This window comes from Gobio gobio (assembly GCF_949357685.1).
Source record: "Gobio gobio genome assembly, chromosome: 25".
Taxonomy (NCBI): Eukaryota; Metazoa; Chordata; class Actinopteri; order Cypriniformes; family Gobionidae; genus Gobio; species Gobio gobio.
Window position 1 is genome coordinate 64,680 of NC_137121.1, and position 27,575 is coordinate 92,254.

The 27,575-nt window shown below is 39.9% G+C and overlaps 3 protein-coding genes and 1 long non-coding RNA gene across 4 annotated transcripts in view; 3 read left to right on the plus strand and 1 right to left on the minus strand.

Moving 5' to 3' along the window:
* The window catches only part of LOC307121772 (ubiquitin carboxyl-terminal hydrolase 47-like), a gene marked incomplete at both ends in the record, with an annotated part of 31,643 nt that extends 21,262 nt beyond the window's left edge, over window positions 1–10,381 (minus strand). Inside the window, 3 exons of the mRNA XM_079809529.1 lie at window positions 9,868–9,992; window positions 10,068–10,164; window positions 10,318–10,381. Coding sequence (XP_079665655.1) covers window positions 9,868–9,992; window positions 10,068–10,164; window positions 10,318–10,381 — 286 coding nt within the window. The remainder of the gene's footprint in view (window positions 1–9,867; window positions 9,993–10,067; window positions 10,165–10,317) is intronic.
* Window positions 10,382–16,431: 6,050 nt separating this feature from the next.
* Window positions 16,432–18,939, plus strand: LOC307122272 (putative E3 ubiquitin-protein ligase RNF144A-A). Its single transcript, XM_079810299.1, has 4 exons — window positions 16,432–16,595; window positions 17,196–17,299; window positions 17,418–17,567; window positions 17,716–18,939. The coding sequence occupies exons 1-4, from the start codon at window positions 16,526–16,528 to the stop codon at window positions 18,172–18,174; spliced, it is 783 nt and encodes a 260-aa protein (XP_079666425.1). The 5' UTR covers window positions 16,432–16,525; the 3' UTR covers window positions 18,175–18,939.
* A 1,100-nt stretch (window positions 18,940–20,039) lies between these two features.
* Window positions 20,040–22,160, plus strand: LOC307121402. Its single transcript, XR_013815945.1, has 3 exons — window positions 20,040–20,273; window positions 20,364–20,486; window positions 21,387–22,160. It is a non-coding gene; the product is annotated as an uncharacterized lncRNA (long non-coding RNA).
* Window positions 22,161–24,358: 2,198 nt separating this feature from the next.
* On the plus strand, window positions 24,359–27,355 carry LOC307122273 (putative E3 ubiquitin-protein ligase RNF144A). The gene is made up of 4 exons (XM_079810300.1): window positions 24,359–24,744; window positions 25,976–26,079; window positions 26,174–26,323; window positions 26,450–27,355. The coding sequence occupies exons 1-4, from the start codon at window positions 24,651–24,653 to the stop codon at window positions 26,876–26,878; spliced, it is 777 nt and encodes a 258-aa protein (XP_079666426.1). The 5' UTR covers window positions 24,359–24,650; the 3' UTR covers window positions 26,879–27,355.
* Window positions 27,356–27,575: the final 220 nt, after the last annotated feature.

The window sequence follows — 27,575 nt, forward strand, 5'->3', positions numbered from 1 at the left end:
TCTTGGAAGAAAACAAACACAACCCAAGGTATTTATTCGATACAGTGGCTAAATTAACCAAAAATAAAGCTTCAACTTCTGATGATTGTAAACAGCACAGCAGTAATGACTTTATGAACTTCTTCACATGTAAGATTGATAATATTAGGAAAAAAATTTTAACCATGCAGCCGTCTAATACAGCATCACATCAGACAGAGCATTGTAGTGTCACTGAGGAAAAATTACACTCATTCACTGCTATAGGAGAAGAAGAATTGGCTAAACTCGTTAAATCATCAAAATCGACAACATGTATGCTCGACCCTATACCAACTAGGCTATTAAAAGAGATGCTACCAGAGGTCATAGATCCTCTTCTTAATATCATTAATTCATCTTTGTCATTAGGATATGTACCGAAAACTTTTAAGTTGGCAATTATTAAACCACTTATTAAAAAACCGCAACTTGATCCTACAGATTTAGTCAATTATAGACCAATCTCAAATCTACCCTTTCTGTCAAAAATACTTGAAAAGGCAGTGTCTTCACAATTATGTTCCTTTTTAGAAAGAAATGGTATCTGTGAGGATTTCCAGTCAGGATTTAGACCGTATCATAGCACTGAGACTGCTCTCGTCAGAGTTACAAATGATTTGCTCTTATCATCCGATCGTGGCTGTATCTCTCTATTAGTGTTACTCGATCTTAGCGCTGCATTTGATACTATCGACCACAACATTCTTTTGAATAGACTCGAAAATTATGTAGGTATTAGTGGAATTGCATTATCATGGTTTAAATCATACCTATGCGACCGTTATCAGTCTGTAGTAGTAAATGAAGATATGTCACACCGATCGCAAGTTCAGTATGGAGTACCGCAAGGCTCAGTGCTAGGACCGCTACTCTTCACCCTGTACATGCTACCACTGGGAGATATCATTAGGAAGCATGGCGTTAGTTTTCATTGTTATGCTGACGATACTCAGCTCTATATTTCTTCACGCCCTAAAGAAACTTACCAATTCACAAGATTAACGGAATGCATAGCTGATATAAAACATTGGATGACTGGTAATTTCCTGCAACTCAATTCAGAAAAAACTGAATTTTTAATTATTGGACAAAAAAGCTCCACAAGTAGTAACCTAGAATACTGTCTAACACTTGATGGCTGTTCTGTCAAGTCCTCGTCGTCAGTGAGGAACCTGGGTGTGCTCTTTGATACCAATCTTTCGTTTGAAAGCCACGTTTCTAGCATCTGTAAAACTGCTTTCTACCATCTTAAAAATATATCTAAATTACGGCACATGCTCTCAATGCAAAATGCTGAACAGTTAGTTCATGCGTTCATGACCTCAAGGTTAGATTATTGTAATGCTCTACTGGGTGGTTGCCCTGCTTGCTTAATAAATAAACTCCAGCTGGTCCAAAACGCAGCAGCTCGAGTTCTTACTAGAACCAGGAAGTATGACCATATTAGCCCAGTTCTGACAACACTGCACTGGCTGCCTATTAAACATCGCATAAATTTTAAAATCTTACTTATTACTTACAAAGCACTAAATGGTTTAGCTCCCCAATACTTGAGCGAGCTCTTAACATATTATACTCCATCACGTCTACTGCGGTCTCAAAATTCTGGCCAGTTGATCATACCGAGAATATCCAAATCAACTGCAGGCGGTCGATCGTTTTCCTATTTAGCACCTAAACTCTGGAACAGTCTTCCTAACATTGTTCGGGAAGCAGACACACTCTGTCAGTTTAAATCTAGACTAAAAACACATCTCTTTACTGTGGCATACACATAAAACACTTTTTCAATGAAATGATTGTTAGGCTGCATTAACTAGGTCAGCCGGAACCGGGAACACTTCCCATAACACCTGATGTACTCGTTACATCATCAGAAGAATGGCATCTACGCTAATGATAGTCTCTCTGTTTTATCCCGAGGTTTACTGCAGTCAGCTGGATCCGGGCCGTATCCAGATCAGATGGTGGACCTGCGCCCAGAGAAGACCAACACAGGACCCCGAAGTGTCTGGGAGACCGTGATTAGACTCCCCCTGAAACTGCCTCATCGACACGGCATCTCAATAAACCCGTCTCCTGCGTGTTGCCTCCGATCATTCGAATATTGCACTTTAATAATTATTTAATCAACATCATCCTCAATAAACCCGTCTCCAGCATGTTGCCCCCGGTCCCTCGAATATTCTGATCTATTATGACCTCCGAGCTGTAAAACTGCCAGAATAATAATAATAATACGCTGTTTGTTAATTGGCCAGAGGAGAACTGGCACCCCGACTGAGCCTGGTTTCTCCCAAGGTTTATTTTTCTCCATTAGGTCACCTAATGGGGTTTTGGTTTCCTTGCCACTGTTGCCTCTGGCTTGGCGTGCTCAGTTGGGGACACTAAATTTTTCAACTAAACATCGAAATACATCTAAATAATAAACTAAATTAACCATTTAAACTAAATTACTGATCAAATTATTGATCTAAAGCCCACACTGTCACTGTATGATACTTGAAATTTTTCCAGAATGGCTATACAGCTGAATAAAATTATGCTGCATTATTTTCCTGTTTAACACTGTAAAGCTGCTTTGAAACAATCTACATTGTTAAAAGCGCTATATAAATAAAGTTGACTTGACTTGACTTGACTTGCAAAAGCAGAGAAGCTCCTTTTACACCCAATCACGTCACCCATTACCAGTTCACCTGATCATTGTGGACTGTTTCAAAACAGTTTAACTTGGATTTTCTAGAAGCTTCTCACCTTTATTTTGCCTCCGTCCCAAGGTTTTTGGAGTGTGTAGCAGCCATCAAAATAAAAATAAAAAATGTCTCGGTTACAACTGTAACCTTAGTTCACTGAATAGGGAACTCGCGATGCGTCACTGCTTTGGGAACGCCTCTGCGTGATTGCGTCGTGAAGCACGTATGTCATCAGTCCAATAGAGAGACGGAACGTCATAGGCGGGTGACATCGTAGACCCGGAAACTATAAAGCATACCAGCAAACACACGCCGCTAGCTTCTGAAATATGGATAAAGCAAGACACATGCGGGCATGTGGGGACGCAGCATCTCGTTCCCTATTCAGGGAACTAAGGTTAGAGTCGTAACCGAGACGTTACCCTTCACAGGAACTTGTGCTGCATCACCACTTTGGGAACGAGAATATCCACGTCCCCATAGGAGCCGGATGCCCGTCTGTGACATTGACTAGGAGGCGAGCACCGGAGCCCCTGGAGTAGCATTAATGTCAAGCTCGTAGAATCTGACGAAAGTGAGCGGTGAAGACCATCCTGCCACGGCACTAATATCATGCAGGGAAGCCCCTGCCAAAAGTGCCTGAGAGCTAGTGATGGCTGACGCGAAACTGATGTTTCGGCGATTTGCCGAGATCCCGAAGCGCAGATGTTTCGAAACACTGCTCCGAACTGTGATTCGACACACTCATGTCACGTGACTATGGCTAAATGAAGCTTCAAGTGTTTCATCAGGTGGTGCCTGTCGAAACTGCGCTGATTAAAGGGGGCGGGAACAAACCACACAGTCACACATCTGTATGAACATCATTCACCACAGTTTAAAAGTGAAGTAAATCCATCTTCACCTCGTGGGTTTTTGTGAGAGGAGATTTTGTGATAGCAGTGATTTTGTGATAGAAGTGCGATTTATAGTGCGCTTTAGTTAGTTAGGCTATATTTAGGCTAGATTTAAATGAGATATATTGACTGATAGGTATAGACAGTGACAGATAGGATATAGTGACACATTCATATGGGCTAAGTTAGATAGGGACAGATAGCACAGCATAAGTTAGAGATATAGAATTATATAGATTCATAGGTGATATATAGATAGATATATTAATAGAAAAGATAAAAATGGAGGCTCCACATAAGAGATGCCACACTTTTTTTTTTTTATTGCTGAACAAATAATTATTTACAAACAGCATGGCAATAACAGAAAAGTTTTGTATTACAAAATACAGATCAGGCGCTTGAAAGTACAGTAGAAAAATATATCAGGCAAATCAAAATAAAAGAAACAAAAAACATTAAAGGGGCTAGGGTTTTGTTTGAAGATCATAATCTTCTATAATGGAAAAAAGACTGATTGCATTTTCATAACTTTGAGGGCTTTTGTATAAGAGTTAAACTCATTATGAAATTAATAAAATCTTGGTTTCACCTTTAAGAACTTGCTTTTGTGTAGGCTATATTAAATTTTCCCTGCATGAGGATGTTGTTAATCAGGAAGTTATCTTTTTTATCATCCATTACAAGTGATGCCCTACATTTGTGGTGTGGGACCATTTCCATTTGGAAACACCAAATAAAGTGAGATGTGTGTATTGTGATAGGCAGCTAGCCTTGATGCACCATTTGAGGAGCACTTAACCTGGCATTTTGGAGGGTGGAGAGGATTTTTTCAAAGGCTAGAGAAATCATATGTAAAAAAAGAAGTCAGCTAACTCCTTCAACAGCAGAGCAAATAATATTTTTGCATAAAAATGTTATGTAACAACTGTGACACATTGTGGCTTTATTTATTTACCACAACAAAAAAAACTATAGTTATTCACAATGAGGAGGCTACAGGTTATAAAACCAAGATCATGTAGTTGTCAGACAGATGTTAAAAAATATATATATTGTTTTTTACATGGATCATTGTCAAGGTTATTTCAGATCAACACATGCAAGTGACCACTAGATGTCGCCGTAGAGACAGGTGTCGGATTGATTCGAAGCTTCGAAACAATATGGCACATTTGCTTCAACTGTTTCAGTGTTTCACGAAACCTCGGTCTGCCCATCACTACTGAGAGGCAGCCATACACCTCTTAGAGTGGGCCCGGACAGCCAAAGGAGAATGCTGCCCGGCCACCACATAAGCAAATGAGATGGCCTCGACTACCCACTTGCTCACCCTCTGCTTTGAGGCCAGACCCCCCCTCGAGTGAGGCCCATAACAAACAACTGTTCTGATGTCCTCCACAGGGCAGCTCTGTGGACAGGGCAGCTCAGGTCAAAGCAGATTAAGTCGTTTCCTGGTCTGATGTCACGAAAGGCAGAGGACAGAAGGCTTGCAATACAACAGGTCTCACAGGATTAGTGGGAACCTTAGGAACATAACCCGGCCTAGGATAAAGGAAGGACTTGGCCATACCGGGAGCAAATTCCAAGCACAAGGGTGCCACAGAGAGGGCTTGTAAGTCCCCAATTCTCTTCAAAAAAAGATATGGCGGGAAGAAAGATAGTTTTTAGAGAGAGAAACTTCTCAGAAACTTCCTCGAGCGGCTCAAAGGCAAAGGGAGCCTCGGAAAGGCCTTGAAGGACAATGGCCAAGTCCCAGGCCGGCACCCTGGTGCATACTGCAGGTCTCAGCCTCAAAGTGCCACGGAGGAAACGAGTAACCAGAGAGTGTCGCCACAAAGAAACACCACCACCAAAACTGTGGTAAGCTGCTAAGGCCGCCACGTACACCTATAATATGGAGGGAGCTAACCCAGCGGAGAACTTATCCTGCAGGAACTCCAGCACTGCGCATGCAGGGCAGTTAACTGGATCCCACAGGTGATTTCTGCACCATAAGGTGAAGAGTCTCCACTTAAGAGCGTACAGATTCCTCGTGGAGGGAGCTCTAGAGTGTAGAATGGTCTCCACAACCTCGGTTGAGAGACCAAAACTTATGAGCTGGGCCCCCTCAGAGGCCAAGCCCATAGTTTCCACAACTCTGGTCGAGGGTGTACGAAGACACCGCCTGCCTGAAAGAGAAGGTCCCTCCTGAATGGAATCTCCAGGGGAGAGCCGTTGAGGAGAGACACAATGTCCTAGAACCAAACTCGGGGCTACTAGCAGAAGACAGGCCCGTCCCGGCAAACTCTCTCTAGAAGTCCCGGAAGCAGAGCAATCGGGGGAAATGCATAGAGGGGCAGCCTCGGCCACTCCTGTATCATAGCATCCAGTCCCAGAGGAGCTGGATGCGTTAGGGAGAACCACTGACGACAATGTGTCTTTTTGTGAGTGGCGAACAGGTCCACTTGATCCCTGACGAATCTCTCCCAAAAGAGCTCCACCCCCTCGGTGTTGAGTCTCCACTCCCTGGGCCTCGGCCCCTGCCTCGACAGGATGTCTGCTTCCACATTCAACTGCCCTGGGATGTACATAGCCCTCACTGAGAGCAGTTTCCCATGGGCCCAGAGGAGGATAAGGCGAGCCAACTTGTATAAATGACAAGACCTCAGACCTCCCTGATGGTTTATATAGGAGGCCACCGATGTGTTGTCTGTGCATACAAGCACATGATGGACCCTGAGATATGGCAGGAAGTGCTTCAGGGCCTGAAACACCGCCAGCATTTCTAGACCCTTAATGTGCAACAAATGATGACATTCCTCCCACAAGCCCTGGGCCGAGCGACCACTCATGGCCTCCCCCATCCCGTAAGGGAGGCATCTGTGGTCAGAGATACCCGCTGACACGGTCCCCCCAGTAATGGGCCTTGGACCAGGAACCAAGGCTCCTTCCACATGACCAAGGTGCGGAGACACCGCCCTGTTGCCTTGATCATGGGAAATGGTTTCCCCTAGGGGAAAATCCCTTGGTTTTGAGCCACCACTGCAAAGATCTCATGTACCATCATGTGCCATCAGACCTTACGATCTCTGATACTGTTTCACAGTGAGTGACTGGTCTAGCTTCACCCCTTTCACAGCCGAGAGAATCGACCCTATGCAAGGCTCTGATAAGTGGGCCTGCAAAGAGACCGAATCCCAACTCACGCCTAAGTACGTAATTCGCTGAACTGGAGAAAGAAGGCTCTTCTTGGAGTTGAGCCTCAGCCCTAACTTCCTCATGTGTGCGAGAACAACATCTCGATGTTGAGCCGCAAGACAAGCTGACTGTGCTAGAATCAGCCAGTCGTCAATATAATTGAGAATGCGAATCCCCTGCATATGCAAGGGGACTAGCGCAGCGTCCACACACTTCGTGAACATGCGGGGTGAAAGAGCTAGGCCGAAGGGAAGCACCCGATATTGGTACGCTTCTCCCCTGAAAGCGAACCTCAGGTACTTCCTGTGCTGCGTAAGGATGGAGACATGGAAATATGCATCTTTGAGATCTATCGAGACAAACCAGTCCTCAGACCTGATTTGAGACACGATGTATTTGAGTGTAAGCATGCTGAACTTGAGCTTTGCTACTGAGCGGTTGAGGACGCGAAGATCTAAGATAGGGCACAGCCCTCCATTCTTCTTAGGCACGATGAAGTACCGGCTGTAAAAGCCTGACACCCTGTCGGGCGGGGCAACCCTTTCTATAGCCCCTTTTTTCAGCAGAGTCTGTACTTCTTGATTCATAACCAGAGCCTGTTTGGGGCCCACCCACTGTAGGCAGAACTCCGTTGAAACTGGGTGGACGACATCTGAACTGAATGGCGTACCCTTTCCTTATGAACTGCAGGACCCACTGAGATATATTTAGCAGATTCTCCCACTCTGCCAAAAATTTCACTAGGGGTATCAGCCTCTCGAGACTGGCCTCTGATGTACTCTGCGAGTATAGCGCCCTGAAACAGCGAACCAGCAGGGAACAACTGGCTCGACAGCGCCACCTCCCTCCTCAGAGGGCGTCAACCAGCCCCGGCACTCAGGCAGGGTTGGTGGATTGACCCTGTGAGGGCACCGAAGGCGGATGGGCACTGTGTGCTGAGGTGAACACCACCTGCCCTCAGAGGGAACCACCCTCACAGCCCTGAGCACTGTGGCGTCAGGACTTCTTAGGCGCCTGAGAGCCCTGCCCACCACCCCATTCTTTCTGACGGGGTGTGCGAGTGGCAACGCTCTGCTTTTGCTTTGCTCTGTGTGAGGAGCTGGTACTCGGCCCCTGCTGCTCCCGCCAGCAGCAGATGAGACTTGGGGTTTACGGGGAAGGAACTGCTTGGGAAGGAAGTGCCGCAGATTGTTTCTTTGCCTCCTGGAACCTGTCGGTAACCGTGGTGACAGCATCATCGAACAGGCCCTCAGGAGACAGCGGCACATCAAGCAAATAGCTCTTATACTTCTTATACTTCCTTTATTTTGGTCAGATTTAGCCACAGATGTCTCTCCGTGGCCACCCGGGCTGCCCTAGAACGGCCATACATCTAGCCGTCTCCTTTGTGGCACGGAGGGCTAAATCTGCTGAGGTTTGGAGCTCATTGACCATATCTGCCCCAATCTCATGACTTTCCCCCAGATCTCTTAGCAGGTCAGCCTGGTATGTATGCACGATTGCCATCGTGTGCAGGCATGCGGCGGCCTGACCCGCTGCTGAGTACGCTTTACCCACTAACGCTGATGTAGCTCGTAACAGTTTTTAGATTAGATTAGATTAGATTAGATTCAAGTTTATTGTCATTACACATGTACAAGTACAATGCAACAAAATGTGTTTGGAGCAAGCCTGTGGGTCGCAGCTATTTAAAGCGCTGCCACACGCTCTCTAGAAAATGCAGTTTGCAAGCATACATACATGCAACATAATATAACATAGTACAGTACATGTGGTTACGTGATGGAATTTTTTGTTTAGACTGGGTAAGGGGGATAGGAAAAGGAGGAAGGTAAGAGGAAGAGGCAGACGGATGAGGGGGCTGGGATGAGAGTAGGGTCTGTATGTTGCGAGTAAGAGTCTGCACTTGTGTTGTGTGAAAATGTTAGCCATAGCTTAAGATGTTTTCGAGTTCAGTTCTGTGGCTTGTTTAGTGAGTAAAGATGGAGCTTTAATGGCCGATGCAGATTCGGGAGAGAGATGGCTCGCAAGCATCTCTTCCACCCTCTGCATCGAACCATAACCATGTTTTTTCAGCCACCCGTTGTTACTATAAACTGATTTGTGGGGACTGAACACACGTGATGACATGGGCCGCTTCCACCATCTAGGCACCTCGGCCCCACTGTGGAGGCTGAACAGAGCGGGCGGGCAGAAAGCGCACATCAAGCCAGCTTTTTACTGAGGCGCGCTCCTGCTGATCTTGTGGCCAGTTAATGTTTAGTTTAGCCACTGCCCTGCTCAAAACCTCCACGAGCTCCTCACTAGCGGGGGTTTGAAGTTTGAAGTGGCGAGTCTTCAACCCCTGCATCGATACTGCAGATATCCACCTCCTCAGAGGGAAGACAGCTGCAGCACCGAACCCCCCCCAGCGGGTGAAGGCTAAAGGAACGCGAACCAGGACGCCCTCCTCGAAGAGCAGCACACAAAGAGGCAGCACCTCACCATGCTCATAGCCGGCTGCGCGTGCTGGACACCCAGACAAACAACACACATCAAGTGTGTATCCCCGCTCGTGATGTAACGTAAACAGGGAGGAACACACTTTCTGTACTGCTGTTCGCTTGCCATATCTCTCTAATATATGTCAGTGTGAATGTAAACTTGAGAATAAAACAAGAAAGTCTGAACTCAGACACAAAAACAGAGCTGACAATGACAAAAGACACAGAGCGCTTGCTGAAGACAACAGAAGCTGACGTTCCGTCTCTCTATTGGACTGATGACATACGTGCTTCACGATGCAATCACGGAGAGGCGTTCCCAAAGCAGTGACGCATCGCGAGTTCCCTTGAAGGGGAATTTCATATTTACAAAATACAAGTTGTTCATTGAAAACATTGGAAATATTTTCTTTTTTACTTTTGTAAGCTAAATAAAGATTCAAGAGAATTAACAAAACCACAAATTCTTGATGTCATTGCATTTTACACTTTTCTGAAACTGGGGTTGTATAGCTACTTTAAGGCTTTATTTTGTTTTTGAAATTAATAAAGAAATCATATTTTAACTTTGAAAGTAAATCCTAAACCTACCATTGATTTTGAGTTCAGCTGTGATTCTCTCAGTGGTGGTAGTGGTTCTGTTTCCAGGCTTTAAGCTGTTAAATAACTCTGCAATGTGATAATTTATGTTGGAAGTGTCGTTATGTGGTTTGTACCTGTAAAACACATTAGTTATAACTGGATTTGTTTTATCAGCTGATGTTACCACCAGAACAATGACAAACTCACACCTTTCCACAGCCTTTCTGAACTCCTCTGTCATGAAGAGCATTTGCAGAACTGTGTTCAAGTGACATGTGGCTCCCTGATTCACCAATCCAGTGTATCCTTGAAAACCCAGAGGTAATCATGTTACAATCTAACACTGTAATGTGACTATTAAATAAGAGTATAATAAATGTGAATTAATAATAGATCTAACAGATTAATGCTTACTCAAGGGATGGGAGGTTTCATTGACAGATATAACACAGGAGTTACCTTTTCTCTGTTTTTTAGAACGAGTGCGTTGTGCAGTGCTTTGCTCTTTCTGTGGTGAGGGCATCGTGTGTATTTGTTCTCCTGGCTGTTCCAAAATCGAAACAATACTGTGGAGAATAAAAAAACATTATTCTGATTTGGATTTTAAGCAACACACAAGGAAAAAGCAGATCGTTATTGAAATTATTTTCTTCAGAAGAATCTAACTATAAGCCGTCATTATTGAAGTAATTGTACTTGAGTGTTGAGGAACCAGTAAACTGAGCTTTACGTATTAAAGGGACAGTTCACCCAAAAATGCACATTCTGTCATCATTTAATCGCCCTAGAGTTGTTCCAAACATGTATGAATGTCTTTCTTCTGTTGAACACAAAACTGTTTGGTAACCCACATTCTTCAAAATATCTTCTTTTGTGTTCAGCAGGAAAAAGAAAGATAGTTTGGAAAAACTTGAGGTCGAGTAAATGATGACACAATGTGCATTTTGGGTGAACTGTTCTCACCAATACAAGTGAATGTGAAACATTTAACTTCCTGATTAAATGTAAGCTTGTGTCCAAACGTCATGCATGATGGGCATCCAAATGTAATGATTGTATCCGTGTGCCTACATTTTGCAGGCCTAAATTGTATAATATCGTCCATATACTGAGAAATCTCATGTTGAATTTGGGTCTATCAGAATTGTATCCTCTGCAAACTAGAAAAGGTTGGCAGATTAGCTTTTAAATGCACAGTAATGTAATAATTACAGCATTGGTGAAATCACACAGTACTGTAATATGAAGAGGAGGTCCGATTCTGTAGAATACTGAAAACATGAGACTTCTTAAATCAAATCAACTTCATTTATATAGCGCTTTTTACAGTACAGATTGTTTCAAAGCAGCTTTATAGTGATAACAGGAAAATAATGCAACATGTTTGTTTCGGCTGTATATCAGATCTAGAAGAAAACTTGTGTCATAGTCCAGCTTAAGTAAGTTGATGGTCATTGATGGTTCATTTTTGTTGTAAAAAAAGTTATTAATTTAGTTAATTTATCTGTACAGCCACTCTGGAAAAATCAGTAATGTCATCGCCCAGCATGTCATGTTGTTTTGCATCATTTGCCCAGTACCAGGATTGAAAACCACTGATATAGAACCAGGCATCTTAAACCAGAAATGTTCAGTCCTGCTCCTGGAGACCCACAGTCCCTGTCCCAAATGGAACACTCATGTCCACTTTCGGTCTTGAGGACTTACAATGGCCGCTGCATGCGTGTGTCCGTTAAGCAGTGCCGCCGCTCCCTATACGCGCACAATGCGCTGCGCGTAGGGCACCAAGTGCTCAGGGGGCGCCACAATTAAATGACAAAATTATAAACGCAACACTTTTGTTTTTGCTCCCGTTTTTCATGCGCTGAACTCAAAGATCTAAGACTTCTTCTGTGTACACCAAAGGCCTATTTATCTCAAATATTGTTCACAAATCACTCTAAAATGTGCAGTTTTACTGTATTTGTGGCCCGTATCTGGTGTAACCACCATTTGCCTCACGCAGTTTAACACATTCAACTCCTTCACATCGAGTTGATTAGGTTGTTGAATGTTGCCTGCTATGTGCCTATGTGCAAATAGCTGGCTACGGCCATGCTGGCAGGTCTTCATAGAGAGAAGAGGTGTCTGAGTCACATCAGGTAATCACAGGGTGCCTCAAGGTTCAGTGCTTGGACCTTATCTTTTCTCCATCTAAACAACCTCACTGGGCACAATCACAAAGGCACATGACTTCTGCTACCTCTGATATGCAGATGATACACAGCTCTGTCTTTCATTTAAACCTGACAACATCACAGCATCACTGTAAAATTGGGGTCCACAACACTTACACCATCCAGGACAGCAAGGAACCTGGGGCTAGCGTCTGACGACCAATTGAGCTTTTCCAGCCACATCTCGACAATGACCCAGTCATGCAGCTCTACAACATCAGGAAAATCAGAACCTTCCTGTCAGAATACGCAACACTGGTTTTTAGGACTAGCACTGCAACAGCTCAACCCACTACTAAAAATGCATGCTTCATCCCAGCAGCTCAGGTCACTGAATGAGCAACGTCTTTTTGTTCCATCACAACAAGGCAACAAGTTAACAAGTCACTCTCCAAAACCTTCACTCTCTCTGGTGGAAAGAGCTGCCAACCTCCACCCGAACCTCTGAGAACATCACATCTTTCAAGAAGCAGCTGAAGACATGCCTCTTCCACAAGCACTTTGTGGCGGAGGGGGCGTGGTTCTGCGAGGTCTGTAGCGGGAGCGAGCAAAGACGGAGACGAGCGGTGAGTAAGTAGGTCAAGTGCAGATCACTAACACCTGTGTCTGATTCCAGTGATTGGCGTGGAGAGACCGTAAAAGCCGCTCAGTAGAGAGAGAGAGGAGAGAGAGATCGAGACTGGGACTGCGAGCAGACACCTCACTGCCAGATACGAAAAGAGAGACTGAATTTGAGAGAAACTGAGTTTGAGACTGACGTGGAGCGTCAGTGTGAATGTTTTGAGTTAAATCGCCATCGTGCGTGTGAATTTGAGAAAAGGTGAACCAAATAAAGAGAGAGCAGTCCCAGTAAGCCGACCCCGTCTTCTTCCTTCCTACACCCACACGAACCAACAACGTTACACACTTAATAACCTCACACTCTTAAACTTATGCACACACCTACACGCGCACACACACACACACACACACACACGCACTCGCACACACAACTCTGCATGTCTTCTCTAGCTGGTCTCCTAATCTAGTTGTCTAATAAACCTGGCATAGTGTACTAAAACTATTGTTGGCTCTTTGATGAATGCGTTATTCTTCTGTAAGTCGCTTTAACATTTATGCATTTGGCAAATGCTTTATCCAATGTAGTGTACTGAGCCTACTAATCCTGGATTATTTGATTATTCATAAAATAGCAGTCTGTATGTGCATCTGGTTTTCAACAGTAACTGCAGAGGCCCATATTATTATAATGATAATCCTGTTATTTGAATCACAGGTGGATCAGCTGTGTCGTCATCAGAGTCTGTGCAGCCGCTCTAGAGAAACTGCACCGGCTGTATTAGTGGCTGCTCTCGAATCGCTCTCGCGGCACTTTGTTGACATACGTCACAGTCACGTGGCGTCGCCGCTGCCTTAATCAGCGGCCGATCGGTCTGCGCATCGCTGCATGAAGTCCAACAAGCCTATTGTGTTTTGGCCTCTGGCGTGTTTATTGAACCAATAAGATAAGAGAAAATCAAGAGTCAGGCCAGAGTCTTATTTGATTGGCTACATGAAGAAGGTGGACCCTCAGTGAGTGAGAGAATCATGCAGAGAAAAAAAGACGGAACTGTGCAAAACGATTTACTTTGGTAACTTTTTACCCTACGTACACAACAAGTCATTTAGGCCCCCTTTACACTGCATGGTTCAAGTGACCCAATTCCAATTTTTCCCTCTCATGTAACACAGATCGGAAATTACATGTGAACGTGTAAGCAGGAAAAAACTGCATGAATTCTGATATCCTCCGATCGGATTCAGGCCTCACTCATATGTGGTAATAAATCAGATATGATTTGGATACATGCGTTTGCGTCTGCCATGTAAGCGGTCAAATTGGATTTTCCCCAGTAAATGCGAGTCCTACATCATTGAAAAAGGGACGGAGGCGAATGACGTCAACTCAGGACACGAACTGCGATCAAGGGCTCTCCTCTTTTTTCTCCGCCTTACGAGAGCAATGTTTTTTTGACCTGTAAAGGTCCCATGGCATGGCATTTTTCTATTATTTTATAATGTTTCCTGAGGTTTAATTATATTGTTAGTATGATTTTTACATAAAAAAATTCCTAATTTAGAAATAAAAGGCATTTTTCTATACTGTTATTACCCCTCTGGCTGAATGCCCTGTTTCAAGGGGCGTGTCTGCTGTGAGACTTCAGTGAAAACGCCCACTGATGTGATTGGCTGACATCTTTGCATTTGAAATGAGTGTTAGATTATGTTGTGGAGGGGGCGTGGTTTAGCGAGGCACTGCAGGCACTGCAGGAGAGAGAGACACTGACTGGGCATTCGTGAACCACGGAGAGCTGGAGGAAGTTTTATTGTACTGAGTTGTTGAGAGCGCTATACTATTTGCGCGAGCTTATTTGTATCTGAGAGTTCTGAATAAACAGTCCCAGTCACTTCGACTCTCTGTCTTCCACCTTTGTAACACATGTAATGTACCATTACAGCTGTCGAGATGAACGAATCGTCAAAGTGTAGATTATAGCATTATTTTATGATCTATTCCTATCACATTAAAGGCTGCAGTGATGAGCATTGAGTACACAGACTGTTGATCAGTGAATGCAGTGATCTCGTCATTGCAACGCGTTTTCTCTCACAAAATGCTTTCACCACAACTAACAGCAAAAACGACATGGACATGAATACAGTAAGAGCTTTGTGCAGCATTACAGTGTCATTCATTATAACGGCAGTTTGGGCAAGTGTGCAGACACACTCGCAATGTGTGATTGACAGCTTCAGCCATTATAAAGAGTGTTCTTTGATCGCTCTCTGTAGTTTAATCACTTAAAAAACGGATTTGTTTCATGCTACTAACGATGGTTTTAGTCACTGGCTTGATTCACTGATGCATTACGCTTAGGGCATCAAGACGGCGATCATTAAACGATCTAGAAAGAAAATCTGTGTGAACTTGAATGATTAGCTCCACATCAGAAATCACTGATCACAGATCAGGCATTAATGAACACTGTTACTCACTGTTTGTCGCGGTGCTGTCGAATCCATATCGTAAAGTCTGTTTGTAAAGCCTGTGCTGACATAAATTGAATCCATTTTCTCTGAGTGCTGGATTATTGATTATAGCAGAGGAAGGGGAGGTAACCTTTCCTGGTATGACGTCATAACAGGAAAATTCCAGATCAGCTTGTCTGAGCTGCATTTTCTCAAAGGCAGAGAAAGACAGCCAGAACTCGGTTTACACCCATCAATATTTCTAGCCACTTGGGGATCATATACAGGCTAGAGGAGCTCATATTAATGTTAAAAAACCTCATAAAATGAAATTTTAAAGACCAGTGTATTGTGTAAATGCAAATATCGGATATGGGTCCATTTTAAAAGATGATGTAAGCGGGTCATCAAAAAAATCGGATATTGTCACCGAATTGGAATTGTGCATCAAGACCTGCAGTGTAAATTAAGCCTTAGACATTTGCAACAGATAATTTTTTTACACAAAGGTTGGTTTTACCCGGTCAATCTGTTTTGCAGTTCCTGACTCTGTTGTTTTCACTTGCAAATCGATGTTCACAGGCTTGCAATGCTTTTTGCCATATTTTGAGGAAAGTAACGTGTCAAAAGTGTAAGTGCAGAAAAATGGAAGTCAGAACAATACAGATCATATTTAGGTTGCGTTAGCAAGCGAAGCTGCAGTTTCACAATACATGAATTACACTTACGAATAACAGTAAAATGCTGCAAATATTGTATGAAAGGCGATTTACACCTTCACAAAGCCTCTCTTGCGCATGCACATTTAGTTTACGCTTACAATTTTATTTACACTTTCACAAATCATACCCCGCACATGCAATTCTTTATGGCATCATTTTACCTTCATAAATGAGTATACAATTGCATGACCAAATATATAGGCTAACACAATGTCAGAATATTTTAAGATAGCAGCAGATCAAAACATCAAATATAAAATTTACTCTGTGTAGTAAAAGTCAAATTGCAGTCAATAATTTTCATTATAAGAATCAACCCCTACATGGATGATAACGATTACAGCACAACTCCGTACCAAATTCACCAGACGACAGATGCATAAACAATATTTAACTGTTTAATGAAATAATAATAATAATAATAATAATAATAAAAACTTACAATTAAAGACATCGAACGAGAACCATTTAACTCTGACCCTTAATGACGATCCTCGCGATGGTCACGCAACAATAGGATACCATGTTTCCTTGTGATATCGTGTCAGTCTCACATTAGTTGCGCTTTTCAGACCCAAGACTGAAGGTGGAAGCGCTGACTGTGGGCGGCTGCGCGAGTCACGTGACGTGTGGTGCTTAAACAGGTGGAATAAACTCTGCGGTCGGAGAGTTGACGCTGAGAACACACTAGTCTATTACACGACATCGACGTTGTTTAAAATGTCTGAAGACAAAAAATTTACTCCATTCGACAAAGGCATCAGGTTGGTGTCAAGACCAAGCGATCTCGGTAAGATTTATATTTGTATGTGTGTGTGTATTTCTTTGTGCGCGAGCTGACTTTAGTCACTCATTTCTAGTTCAGAGATTTCCTCATATCATAAAGCCCCAGGTTTTATTCTGAATGGCTTTATATGACTCTCGAAGCGCTGGCCCTGCCTTAAACATCGACAAACGAGGACTCCTATTACTTTACACATCACAACGCATTTACTATAATAACTCTGTGGTAATTTTTTTTTTTCTTTTGAAAGCTTGTAAATTCATATCAAATAAGGTGGGAGAATTTAAACATGTTCTTTCTTTTTCTTAAACAACTGCGACAGTTTAGTCGTTAAAGTTTAACATGTTGGACTGCTGTTGTGGTTTGAACCACTGTAGTTACTTCTAATGCTTGAATGTAAACAGGCCTTAATAATAAAGTGATAAAGTTAAGAATAATAACAAACTTTTACATATATAAACTAAAAATACAATGCATTTCAGAAAAGTTTTCTCACCCTACAAATAGTCTGTTGACTAAATAACTGGAATAACTTTTCAATGTGGGCTTCATGATGATTATAGCATATTTTGGAGGAATTTAAAACTAGGGTTGTAACCCTTTCAGATTATTATGATGACGACCCAAGCATTTTAAGGGCTCAGCTGTCTTGCGGCCATGTCATTGATCCAGAGACACTGGCTGACTGTTGCAGAGCTCAACTTAAAGATGTGAGTCCATCTGTGAACATTTCACTGGTGTTTATATTCATCAAAGTAATTATAATATCAATGTTATTATGAATAGCATATGAATGTTACGAAGATTAACTGAGAGCTCTGGTTTCAGGGAGAGACTGAGTTCAGATGTCCGCTGTGCAACAAGAAATGGCCGTATGATGAAGTCAGAAAACTGGCCAAACTCACAACAGAAGAGAAACTGAGTTTCGAGGAACAGCTCGGGACGAACACTGCTAAGAAGATAGTCAACTTCAAGGATGTAAGGGCATTTCTTGCTTTGATCTTGTGATTTATAGTACTGCAGAAGTAAAAATACAACTCGTCTTAATAAAGAAGTTAACATTATGGGTCAAATGTGACACCGTTTTTCTAACACTGCATCTCTCCATTCCTCTGTCTGTGTTCAGTGTCCAGGCTGTGGCACCTTCACTGAAAGGGCAGATGATTTCAATCTCTGTGTCGAGTGCTCCGTTTGCTCAGTGAAGACCGGACGGATCTTTGAGTTCTGCTGGCAGTGTGAGAGAGAGTGGAAAGGACCTCGACCTCGAGCGGATCAGTGTGGGAATGTGGGATGTAAACGCCGTGACCAGGACCTGCTGAGAGACTGTCCCATGATCTCTTTATCATCTGTTGTTTTAAATCAGGGCTCTGATGATCATGTCCAGTGTCCAGCCATTCGCGCCTGTCCGTTCTGTAGTGTGTTAATAGAACATAATGAGGGATGTAAAATCATGTCATGTCGCGAATGTAAGAAGCAGTTTTGCTTTGTTTGTTTGAAACCCGCCAGTGAGTGCTTACAAACCTCCACCCATTTCATTCTATGCTCAGCTGGTGTCGCACCGAGGCAAATCAATTCTGACATGTAAGAACACGTCCAACTATAGCGGTGACTGCTTCAAGACTACACTGACTTCTCTTCAATAAAAAAAAGATGATTTTTTTTGGTTGACATTTCCATTTATATATTTAGCAGATACTTTTATCCAAAGCAGCTTTATCACAAGCAATTTCTCACGAGCAACACTATGCATTACACAATGACACATTTAAATTATACACTAGACTAGGGATATGCAGAAAAGAACAATATATCATAGAAAATGTAGTTTTTGATAAAAAAACAACAACAAAAGTTGTGATGGTGTCAGAAGGTGAGATGAAGGGTGGCAGATTTTAGAAAGTGAACATCGGTTACATATACAATTTTTCTGTGTATTTCAAAACTTTTTTAGCAAATAAAGGTGTAAAATATCAGCATTGTCACATGCTTGTCCATAATTGTGAGTGCTCTGGAATTACTGTAATGCGTTATAACTACATGTGACTAAACTGACTCATCCAACATTTAATCCATGCAACGTTACCAGGTTTACACTGTATGCTGTACACAATGCAACTTTATTTGCTCTGTTATATATTTGTTTACTATTATATTATTGTTTAATATTCTAACAGGTTCATTCTGTCTTGGTTTTGTTTGTTCTTGTTTCCATGTTCCATATCTTTAGTTAATACACGTTTTCAGTTCCTGTTAATTATCCTGTCTGTTTGTACATCTACTTATGTTTGAGTTTAAGTGGTTGTTGCTCCTGAGTGTTTGCTATTTTTTGGATTAAAACTACTTCTTGTTGAATTTCTTTGTTTTGCACCTTATTTATACAGCCACACATAACAAATGTCCTTTGTTTGCTTTTTATAAATGTATTCAGTCATGTAGGAATCTATATACTTATCAACAAATACATAATATAATATAAATTAATAAATTAAGTTAATAAAATATGGGTTACACAGTTGGAATAGGTAAAAGTGTGACTGTTGCAGACAAATACATGCATTGGCCATTGTGGAAAGGAAAAACAAATCTTCATTTGAAATCCTTAATTTACAACCTCGTGCTCAATGTAAAGCCAGATACAAGTTTATTTAAGGAATATGTATTCTCAACTGTTCTAAATAATATTATCTCTCAAAACTTTACTGTTGAACTTAACTATTTGTAAGAAATTTAACTCTGTTTTTTTAATTGACTGACTCATAATAAATACACTATAATTGTTTTATTAATTATATTGTTGCCACATGACTGACTGAGTAAAGCAAACAGGATTCTTTCAATAGCTAAATAAATGTGCATTAAATGTACTGTTGTAATTCAAAGAAGAGATCTAATGAAGTGGGTTCAACAACATCAACACTAACACCTTTTCCACAGTAAAGAGCTAAATTAGGAATGCTTGGCCAAGTATGGGGATGATTTAATAATGAACAATTAAATTAAGTTAAATTCCATCCAACAAGCTCAAACGTGTTAAAACAAATTTGCTTAAAACAATGTGAAATAAGTTAACCGATTCAATTTAGCAAGAAAGTGAAACGGACAATATATTTGCCCAGCCCACCAGTGTGTCCTTGAGCAAGGCTCTTTACTCCATGTTGGTCCAGGGGGATTGTCCCTGAAATACGGGCACTGTAAGTCGCTTTGGATAAAAGCGTCCGCCAAATGCGTAAATATTTCTAGTTTTGCATTTTGAATTTGTGACTATTAATATATTCATTTGTTTTGTGTTGCCTTTAATTCATTAGAGCAATATATAAATGTGAAGCAGAAAATGTGATTTTCAACGTGGCATATGATTACGTCTAGTTTTCGTTTAGTATTCTTGCCCTGTATGGCTGTGGCTATTAGGGATTAAAAGGAAAAGTCAACGCCCCTGCCTGTAGTTTTTTTGCAAATGAAAGAGAAAGCTGTTGGTGTGGTGGTTATATTTCCTGGTCTGATAACTTGATGTTTCAGTCAGAATTCCTTCCTGGAACAGCACCACAATGGCCTTTCAGGTCCGTGTCAGGATTAATAAAAATACGGTTAATGTATTATCAGTGGCGTCATCAAGTGAAGAGTTTGAGAACTTCACCATTGGAAAGCTAAAGGAAGAGGCATTAAGTTTGTTCCCTGGAGTAGATGGTAGGTTGAAGGTTTCTTTCACAGGGGTTATAAAAATCTATTATTTTACCCATTTACTCCGTCTGAATTTTGGTTTCATTTTCTTGTCAGATCCAGAAAGACTGAGGGTGATATTTGGTCAAACTGAGCTTGAAGACGATCAAACCTTTGAATCTTGCGATATTGAACATCTATCTCTCCTGGTCGTTGTCCTCAGGATGCCTGGAGGAAGAGGTACAGTATTCATCGCAAAATGCACATAAATTGCTTAATCTCTTAAAGGGATAGTTCACCAAAAAATTTACATTCTGTCATTCTGATTTACTCTCCCTCGGGTTGCAAAATCATACCGGTTTTGAAAGACATGAGGGAGAGTAAATGATGAGATAATCATGGCATATTAGGCATTATGCTATTACACCTTGAGATATAATCATCTTGAGAGATCCAGATCACATTTCTTTTTACAACACTTCTACAATACACCCTTTGCTATCCAAAGAAATGGGGGTCAGAATATAAAACTAACACAAAATCAATGTGGCCCACTGGCCCTGTTTCCAGCTAGTATTGAGTTTGTGGTGATGTCAAATAGATAGTAAATAGATACTATTTAAATATCACAAACGTAGGTCTATATTGTTTTATCAGTTTTATGTTGATAACATGACACAATATACAAGGAGGATTACATGAAAGTAGTGTTTCCTGTTATAAAAACAGAGTTCTGAACTGAACTGAAGGTGAGTCATCTGTGAATCCAGCCGACACAGCTGTGACGTCATCAGAGCTTATACAGCTGTTACTTTTTGGACAGTTTTCCTTTATCTGTCTATCTAAACTCATAACATGTGAGTTTGAATAAAAACATCTGCTAAATGAAAAACAGTAAATATAGAGGGATCATTCTCAAATAATCTTTCTATCTTACTCTTACTGTTAATTTATCTATTTCAGGTTATTATTATTTTTCTTTTACTGTATTTTCCTAATTGTACAGCACTTTGATTCACTGTTTTTTGTTTTTAAATGTGCTTTATAAATCAACTTAAACTTGAATATTAGAGATATCCTGATAAAGACGTCACCCTGTTCCACACTAATCTTTGTTATTATTATTATTATTATTATTAGATTCCTTTGAAGATGTCCTGTGGCTGGAGCCTTAGCCTTGTCACACAGCAGCACTTTACACAACTCATGTTCGAGCCTCAGAAAATAATGTACTCTAAAGACCAGAAAATACACCTAAGGAGTTTCTCTCAGTTCCCAACACATTTTGAGAAAGTTTATAATTCTCTCTTTTTACTCTTTTTACTCATGCTTAATTTAAAACAGATCTTTTGAAGATGCTTGTAGTCTAATTTTGTGATGAATACTAATGTATGTTTACAGATAAGTTTTAAATTCACAATATCTGAAACAAATGTCAAAATATTATAATTAATAAACATGTTTTGCTAAAGGATACACTGAAAAAAATGATTTGTTGAATTTACTAAAAAATGTTATCGTAAGTGGTCGCAATCAATTTATTTTATCTCAATTTAAACAAAAACACATGCAATTCCCATAAAACCAATTAATTTTTTTAAAATTAAATCAAAAAACTAAATTTAAATTATTTAAACGAGCACAAATTAATTATGCTTAATTTAATCGGGCCATAATCATTTTTTTCAGTGTATGTTGAATAAAAGTGCACCACAAATGTTCAAGGGGAACTTTTTGGACTGGGGACTCAAATGTTAGAATAATATAATATAGTAATACATGTTTTGTGGTGTATATACATATGTATAATATGCATGATATATTTTTATCTTTGTGTATAATAGTAGGAAAAGGAAATGGTTGACTATGACTATCGTCATAGCTGTAGAAATATGTCAATAAAATGTTACCTTCATCATGCCTTATCCATTCATCATTTCCAACCTCTAGGGTTATTTGAGTGCTGTTAGAATAGTTGCTGATCACTTAGTTTCAGTTTTGTTGGGGGTTTTTGGGGGGTGGGGGGTCTAATCTTAAAGGTTAGACAAGGTATTATGATATATTTAAATGTTTTAAAAGCACTTTTTCATTATAGATTTCATATATCAAATATATTTCATTATATTTTTCATTATACATCACATTGTTTAAATCATAAAACTACCCTTTGGATCTTGACTAAAAACCTTCACTGTTGTTAGTTGTAATAACTAATAATCTCTTGTCCATGTTATTTAACAGAAGCATGTGAATTTAATTTAACAGTGGTTTAAAGAACGTGTATTACTTTGACAGTGTTAATTCTGTCAGTGTAACAAAACCTAGTAGTTGCTAAACATTTCTTTAGCTCAAGCAGTTGAACACAGGTTTGATTTCCGGGAAATGCATGAACTCGACTCATCCACTGAAGCTAAGCTGGGTAAAGCCTGGTCACTGGATGTAAACCTCATTGTTGCTGCAGAAAAAGGACTAACCCATTTTGATTTACAGTGTCCCTGTCCTTTTTAATGGCTTTAAAATAAAAAGTATGTTCATCATCTTCCAGGAAATGACATTCTGAAATTAAATCAGAATGTATTATCAATGCATTAAGAGAATGTTTTGATGTTTTGTGGTATTCATTGATATGTGTCTGTATAAGTCAGCCTGTATAAATAGACTTTTTAGATCATTTAGCATGTGAATATTTCACGTATAATTTCCAATCTAACACAGCTCTGATAAGAATTAATAACTCATGGGACATTCCTTTAAGCATTTTATGGATACCCACTTTCATTTTCGTTCAGCTCACTCACACTTTATTGAAAAGACATGTTCAGTTTTTAATTGTAGTGTTTATTATCTAACTGAACGAAATGATTGTATTACTATGAAGATCAAAACGACGGAGTGGCCTCATAGGGCAGCGAAGCAAGTGCATTCTGGGAGTTGTTGTCTTTCATCCACATGAGGCAAAAATACATTTTCTGTCTTTTCTCAGTCTAGAAGGCACCAAATTAAAAAATAATTTCACATTTCTACTGCATAAATGACCCTGTTTAAATACAAAGCTTAATGCTAAATCACTGAAGTTACCCTTTAATTACACTTGGAGTAACGTTACTGATGCTGTATGATATTTTGTCCCTTTCCACAGTTCAGAATAAATTCTAGATAATCGGAATGTTTGTATAAAATGATTAATTTGATCAGTTCCATAAAGTGAATGAACTGATCTTCATTGTGGAGCTAAACTTGTGAGACTCTTTAACTAGACTATGTAGAAAAGACTAACCTGTCAGTTATCAACTCAAATCTTCTGTATTAAACCAAAACAAAACTCCCATTCCATCTCTGCTGAAGAAAACCACAGGGCTGAATCTCCAATCAGGGACTGTTGATTTTCACACAAAAAAAATGATAGGTTGGATTTACTTATTTGTTTTAAGTCAACAGGTTCCACCTTTTATCTCTTTCCTTCCAGCTCCCCCAAAAATGAAAATTTCTATTCAGTATTTAGAAATGTATATTTTAGACAGTTGAAGGCACATTCTGAATATGTACCTATGAGACAATTGACAATGTGCTTTACATTAACAAATGCCAATGTAAATCAATGATTTTATGCACTTTTCCTTCAGATTTAGAACATTTCCTTAAATTAAAAAAGTGCCTGCCTTTATTTCAGTATACATTCTCTAAAAATGATTACAAAATAAAAAGAATGAAAATGCATTTCAGTCCCTTTCAATTGTCACCCAATATTTCAAATAAAAGTACCAACTAAGTATAATTAGACAATATGATAGGCTACATGTAAACTACAAACCTCATTATTTCAAAAAAACATTTCATGTTTCATTTCACAGTTCAGGAATGGGTTTAACAGCTACACTGTTTTAAAGAGTATGAACTAGCTAGTATAGGCAAATTTGTAAACAAAACCTAAGCATCCAAATTTAAACAAAACAGATATGATCTGTGTGGGTTACAGTGTTTTGTTCCTCTGCCAGATTGTGAGTCATCTAGTTGAGGCTGCTATTGCCCAATCAACACGTTTTTTGACAAAATTCTGCGTCCCGTATAGTGACGCTCGCGCAACGTTCGGCAACGTCACAGACAACATGAATAAGGTCCAACATTTCTCAAATAGACAGACGTGAAATGTAGGCTTCATGAAGAAGAAAGAACGACTTCTCAGTGTATAGCTTACCTAGCTCTGTAACCCTAAGCTGGGGTAGCATGTAATTTATTGACTCCTAATACAACTTAAAACAATGTAAAACAATAACCTTCTTTTACATATAGCCGGAGACTGTAAACTATGAAAATACAAAGCCGGTGTCACGTGTCCTTTCACACGTAACTTAGTGGTTGTGTTGTACTAGGCTACTAAACACACTGAGAGTTGACGCTGACAACATGGAAGTTAAAGGACAGAAAATGTCTGAAAACATGAAGAAATTCACCCCGCGCGACAAAGGTATTAAACTGGTGTCAAAAGCAAATGATTTCGGTAAGTGCGCGCTTTCTTCATATATTAGCGCCAAAATAAAAGGCTGTAAACAAATAACACATGAACGCTTGCTTAAACGTTTGATTTAACTTGGGACTTTGATATAGCCCTTACGGAAGGAAAATATATTTACCAATATATTAGGCTACTTGAAATATATTATAATATATTGTTAATATATTGATGGTACATATATACAATATATGTAATATATTGCAGTATATTGCAAAATATACAAATGATTGCCGCTTTCAATATATTGCAATATATTGGAAAATATAAATATTAAATCCCATATATGGGAATATATCGCCTAATGTATTACATGATATTTTCCAATATACTGCAATATATTTTTGTTTCGTAAGGGAGGGTATCAATTGCTGTTAACTGAATTAATAACTTGTTTAATAACCGACAAATAGCCAAACACACGAATGATGACGAATAATGAATATAAATAATTTAACGTTATTATTATTATTTAGGCTATTGTTTTCCCTCCATTGATGTCTCCTGATTTAGTTTGGGTTCCTTGCCACTATCGCCTCTAGATTGATTCGTTTGGATTTAAGTAATATTATTGATCTGACAGCATTGACACTATCAGATGAGAACAAAAGTTGATCTGAGTTTATCAGAATAATGGCTCATTTGCTTTCAGTAGAACTGCTTTACAGCTGAATCTGAATGTGTCTTATATTTGATAAAGTTTGAATCATTGGTTGTTATTTTCCTGTTCGTCACTGTGAAACGTACCTTCTAGTGTATATTTGTCCATGTATATTTGTTCTACTCTAAATCCAAGACTAGAGATTTCCTCATATAAATCACAGTATTGTGGAAAAAAAAGTTAAATAAACGTAACAATACAAAGAGACAAACACGATCAAAATGGGTCAAATTACGTAACTTAAATTCAATACCAATAATACCTTAAATGCATCAAATGTCGTTTTTATTCACCAATTTATTTACAACAACGACAGCTGTGGTTAAGGCTGTTGTTTTTAATAATAAACACCATAGTTTGTTTTAAACAGGTACAGTCATCCAACTTAACAGCCAGGCTTCCGTGGACTGAACAGAAATAATCAATTTATATTCCTTAATAAAAAGTGAAACGAAAATGTAAAATAAATAATAGTGGACTATTCTTAGCTTGGTCTACTTAGATTTCAGTGTGACCTACATGTAGCAAATTTTAGTGAAAGCTTTGTAACCCTTTCAGATTATTGTGACGATGACCCGAGTGTGTTGAGAGCTGTGTTATCCTGTGGTCACGTCACTGATCCTGAGTCTCTGACAGACTGTTGCAAAGCTCAACTGGACTATGTGAGTCAATCTGTGCAAATTTCATTTCATTTTTAGGTCTACGTCATATTAATGCTATGAAAATTAACCGGTGAGCTCTGGTGTGTAATTTCAGGGAGAGACTGAGTTCACATGTCCGCTGTGTGAGGAAGAATGGCCGTATAATGAAGTCAGAAAACTGGCCAAACTCACAATTGAAGAGAAATCCAGTTTTGAGGAAAAGCTCGGGACAAACACTGCTAAGAAGTTAGTCAACTTCAGGGAGGTAAGGACATTTCGGTCTTGCAGATGTAGTAAAACACCTATAAGGGCGATAATGTTAGTGATGTGTCAAGTATTACACCCAGATTTTCTGACCCTGTGCGTCTGTGTTTTCTCTGTCCATGTTCAGTGTCCTGGTTGTGGCAGCTTCATTGAAAGGTTGAATGCTTCCAGTCTCTCTGTGGAGTGCTCCATTTGCACAGAAAAGACTGGAGAAACCTATGAGTTCTGCTGGAACTGTTTACAAGAGTGGAACGGATCTCAAATCCGTGGTGATCAGTGTGGGAATGAGGGATGCACCATTGACCGGACACTGCTGAAAGACTGCCCAATGATCTCTTTAATATACTTTAATAATGCAGTACAGTGTCCAAAAATTCGTACATGCCCATCTTGTGACATGCTGATTGAACACACTAATAATGGATGTAATAACATGGAATGTCCTCAATGTGACAATGAGTTTTGCATTATTTGTTTAGAGCCTGGCCATGACTATGACGATCAGCCATGCAAACTGGCACCAAGGCAAATAGATTCTGTTTCGGAGCAGCAGTAACTTCACTGGAAGCATGGCTTCCATTATTTTAAATTATAGCCTACATTTTAAATCGTTTTATGTTGAAGGAAAATATTATATGGCATGTTTGTCTATTTAAATGTAGCCTATCTAAATTACATATGAATGAATGAATGAATATTTTTATTTAAGTGTCATGCACTCATGGTGCCCAGCCCACATGGGCTTCACTATCAGTGATTAGGAAAGATGTCCATCAAAATTGTATTATATACATACAATAAAACAATATATTAAGCCACAACATCCTGACATAATCACAACTAAATCACCTCATCTCAGGGTACAAAGTCTTTTGTCTTTATGTCCATGCCTTCTCAACAAAGGTTGCCATACAAAAAAAATAATTTTCAAATAACCAAAACATAATTTCACCTTTAGGCAGCCAAAACAGATCTGGGTTTTTCTGTTGCATCATATTATACAAACCAATTCGTAAATTGTTATACAGTTGGCAATAAAACATAAAATGAAATTCATCCTCCATACATATATTATTTTCTGTGTGTTTCAAGCTTTCAGGAAAGGTAAATGTAAATATCACAGTATTGTCACACTGGTCCTTCAAGTAAATGAATTAGACTCCATAATCCTCAGTTCTCTGGAGTAAATGACAATCATCATAGAGAGACTTGTGATGTCACCCGCTGGACAACTACAGCATTACACCAATAAT

What these genes read in the sequence shown, in the direction of transcription:
- LOC307122272 (XM_079810299.1), top strand. Translation starts at nt 16,526, where the DNA reads ATGTCTGAAGACAAAAAATTTACTCCATTCGACAAAGGCATCAGGTTG. An exon ending in GTCAAGACCAAGCGATCTCG is followed by an intron (nt 16,596 to 17,195) that starts GTAAGATTTATA and finishes TAACCCTTTCAG; the next exon opens with ATTATTATGATGACGACCCA. An exon ending in AGATAGTCAACTTCAAGGAT is followed by an intron (nt 17,568 to 17,715) that starts GTAAGGGCATTT and finishes GTCTGTGTTCAG; the next exon opens with TGTCCAGGCTGTGGCACCTT.
- LOC307122273 (XM_079810300.1), top strand. Translation starts at nt 24,651, where the DNA reads ATGGAAGTTAAAGGACAGAAAATGTCTGAAAACATGAAGAAATTCACC. An exon ending in GCAAAGCTCAACTGGACTAT is followed by an intron (nt 26,080 to 26,173) that starts GTGAGTCAATCT and finishes GTGTAATTTCAG; the next exon opens with GGAGAGACTGAGTTCACATG. An exon ending in AGTTAGTCAACTTCAGGGAG is followed by an intron (nt 26,324 to 26,449) that starts GTAAGGACATTT and finishes GTCCATGTTCAG; the next exon opens with TGTCCTGGTTGTGGCAGCTT.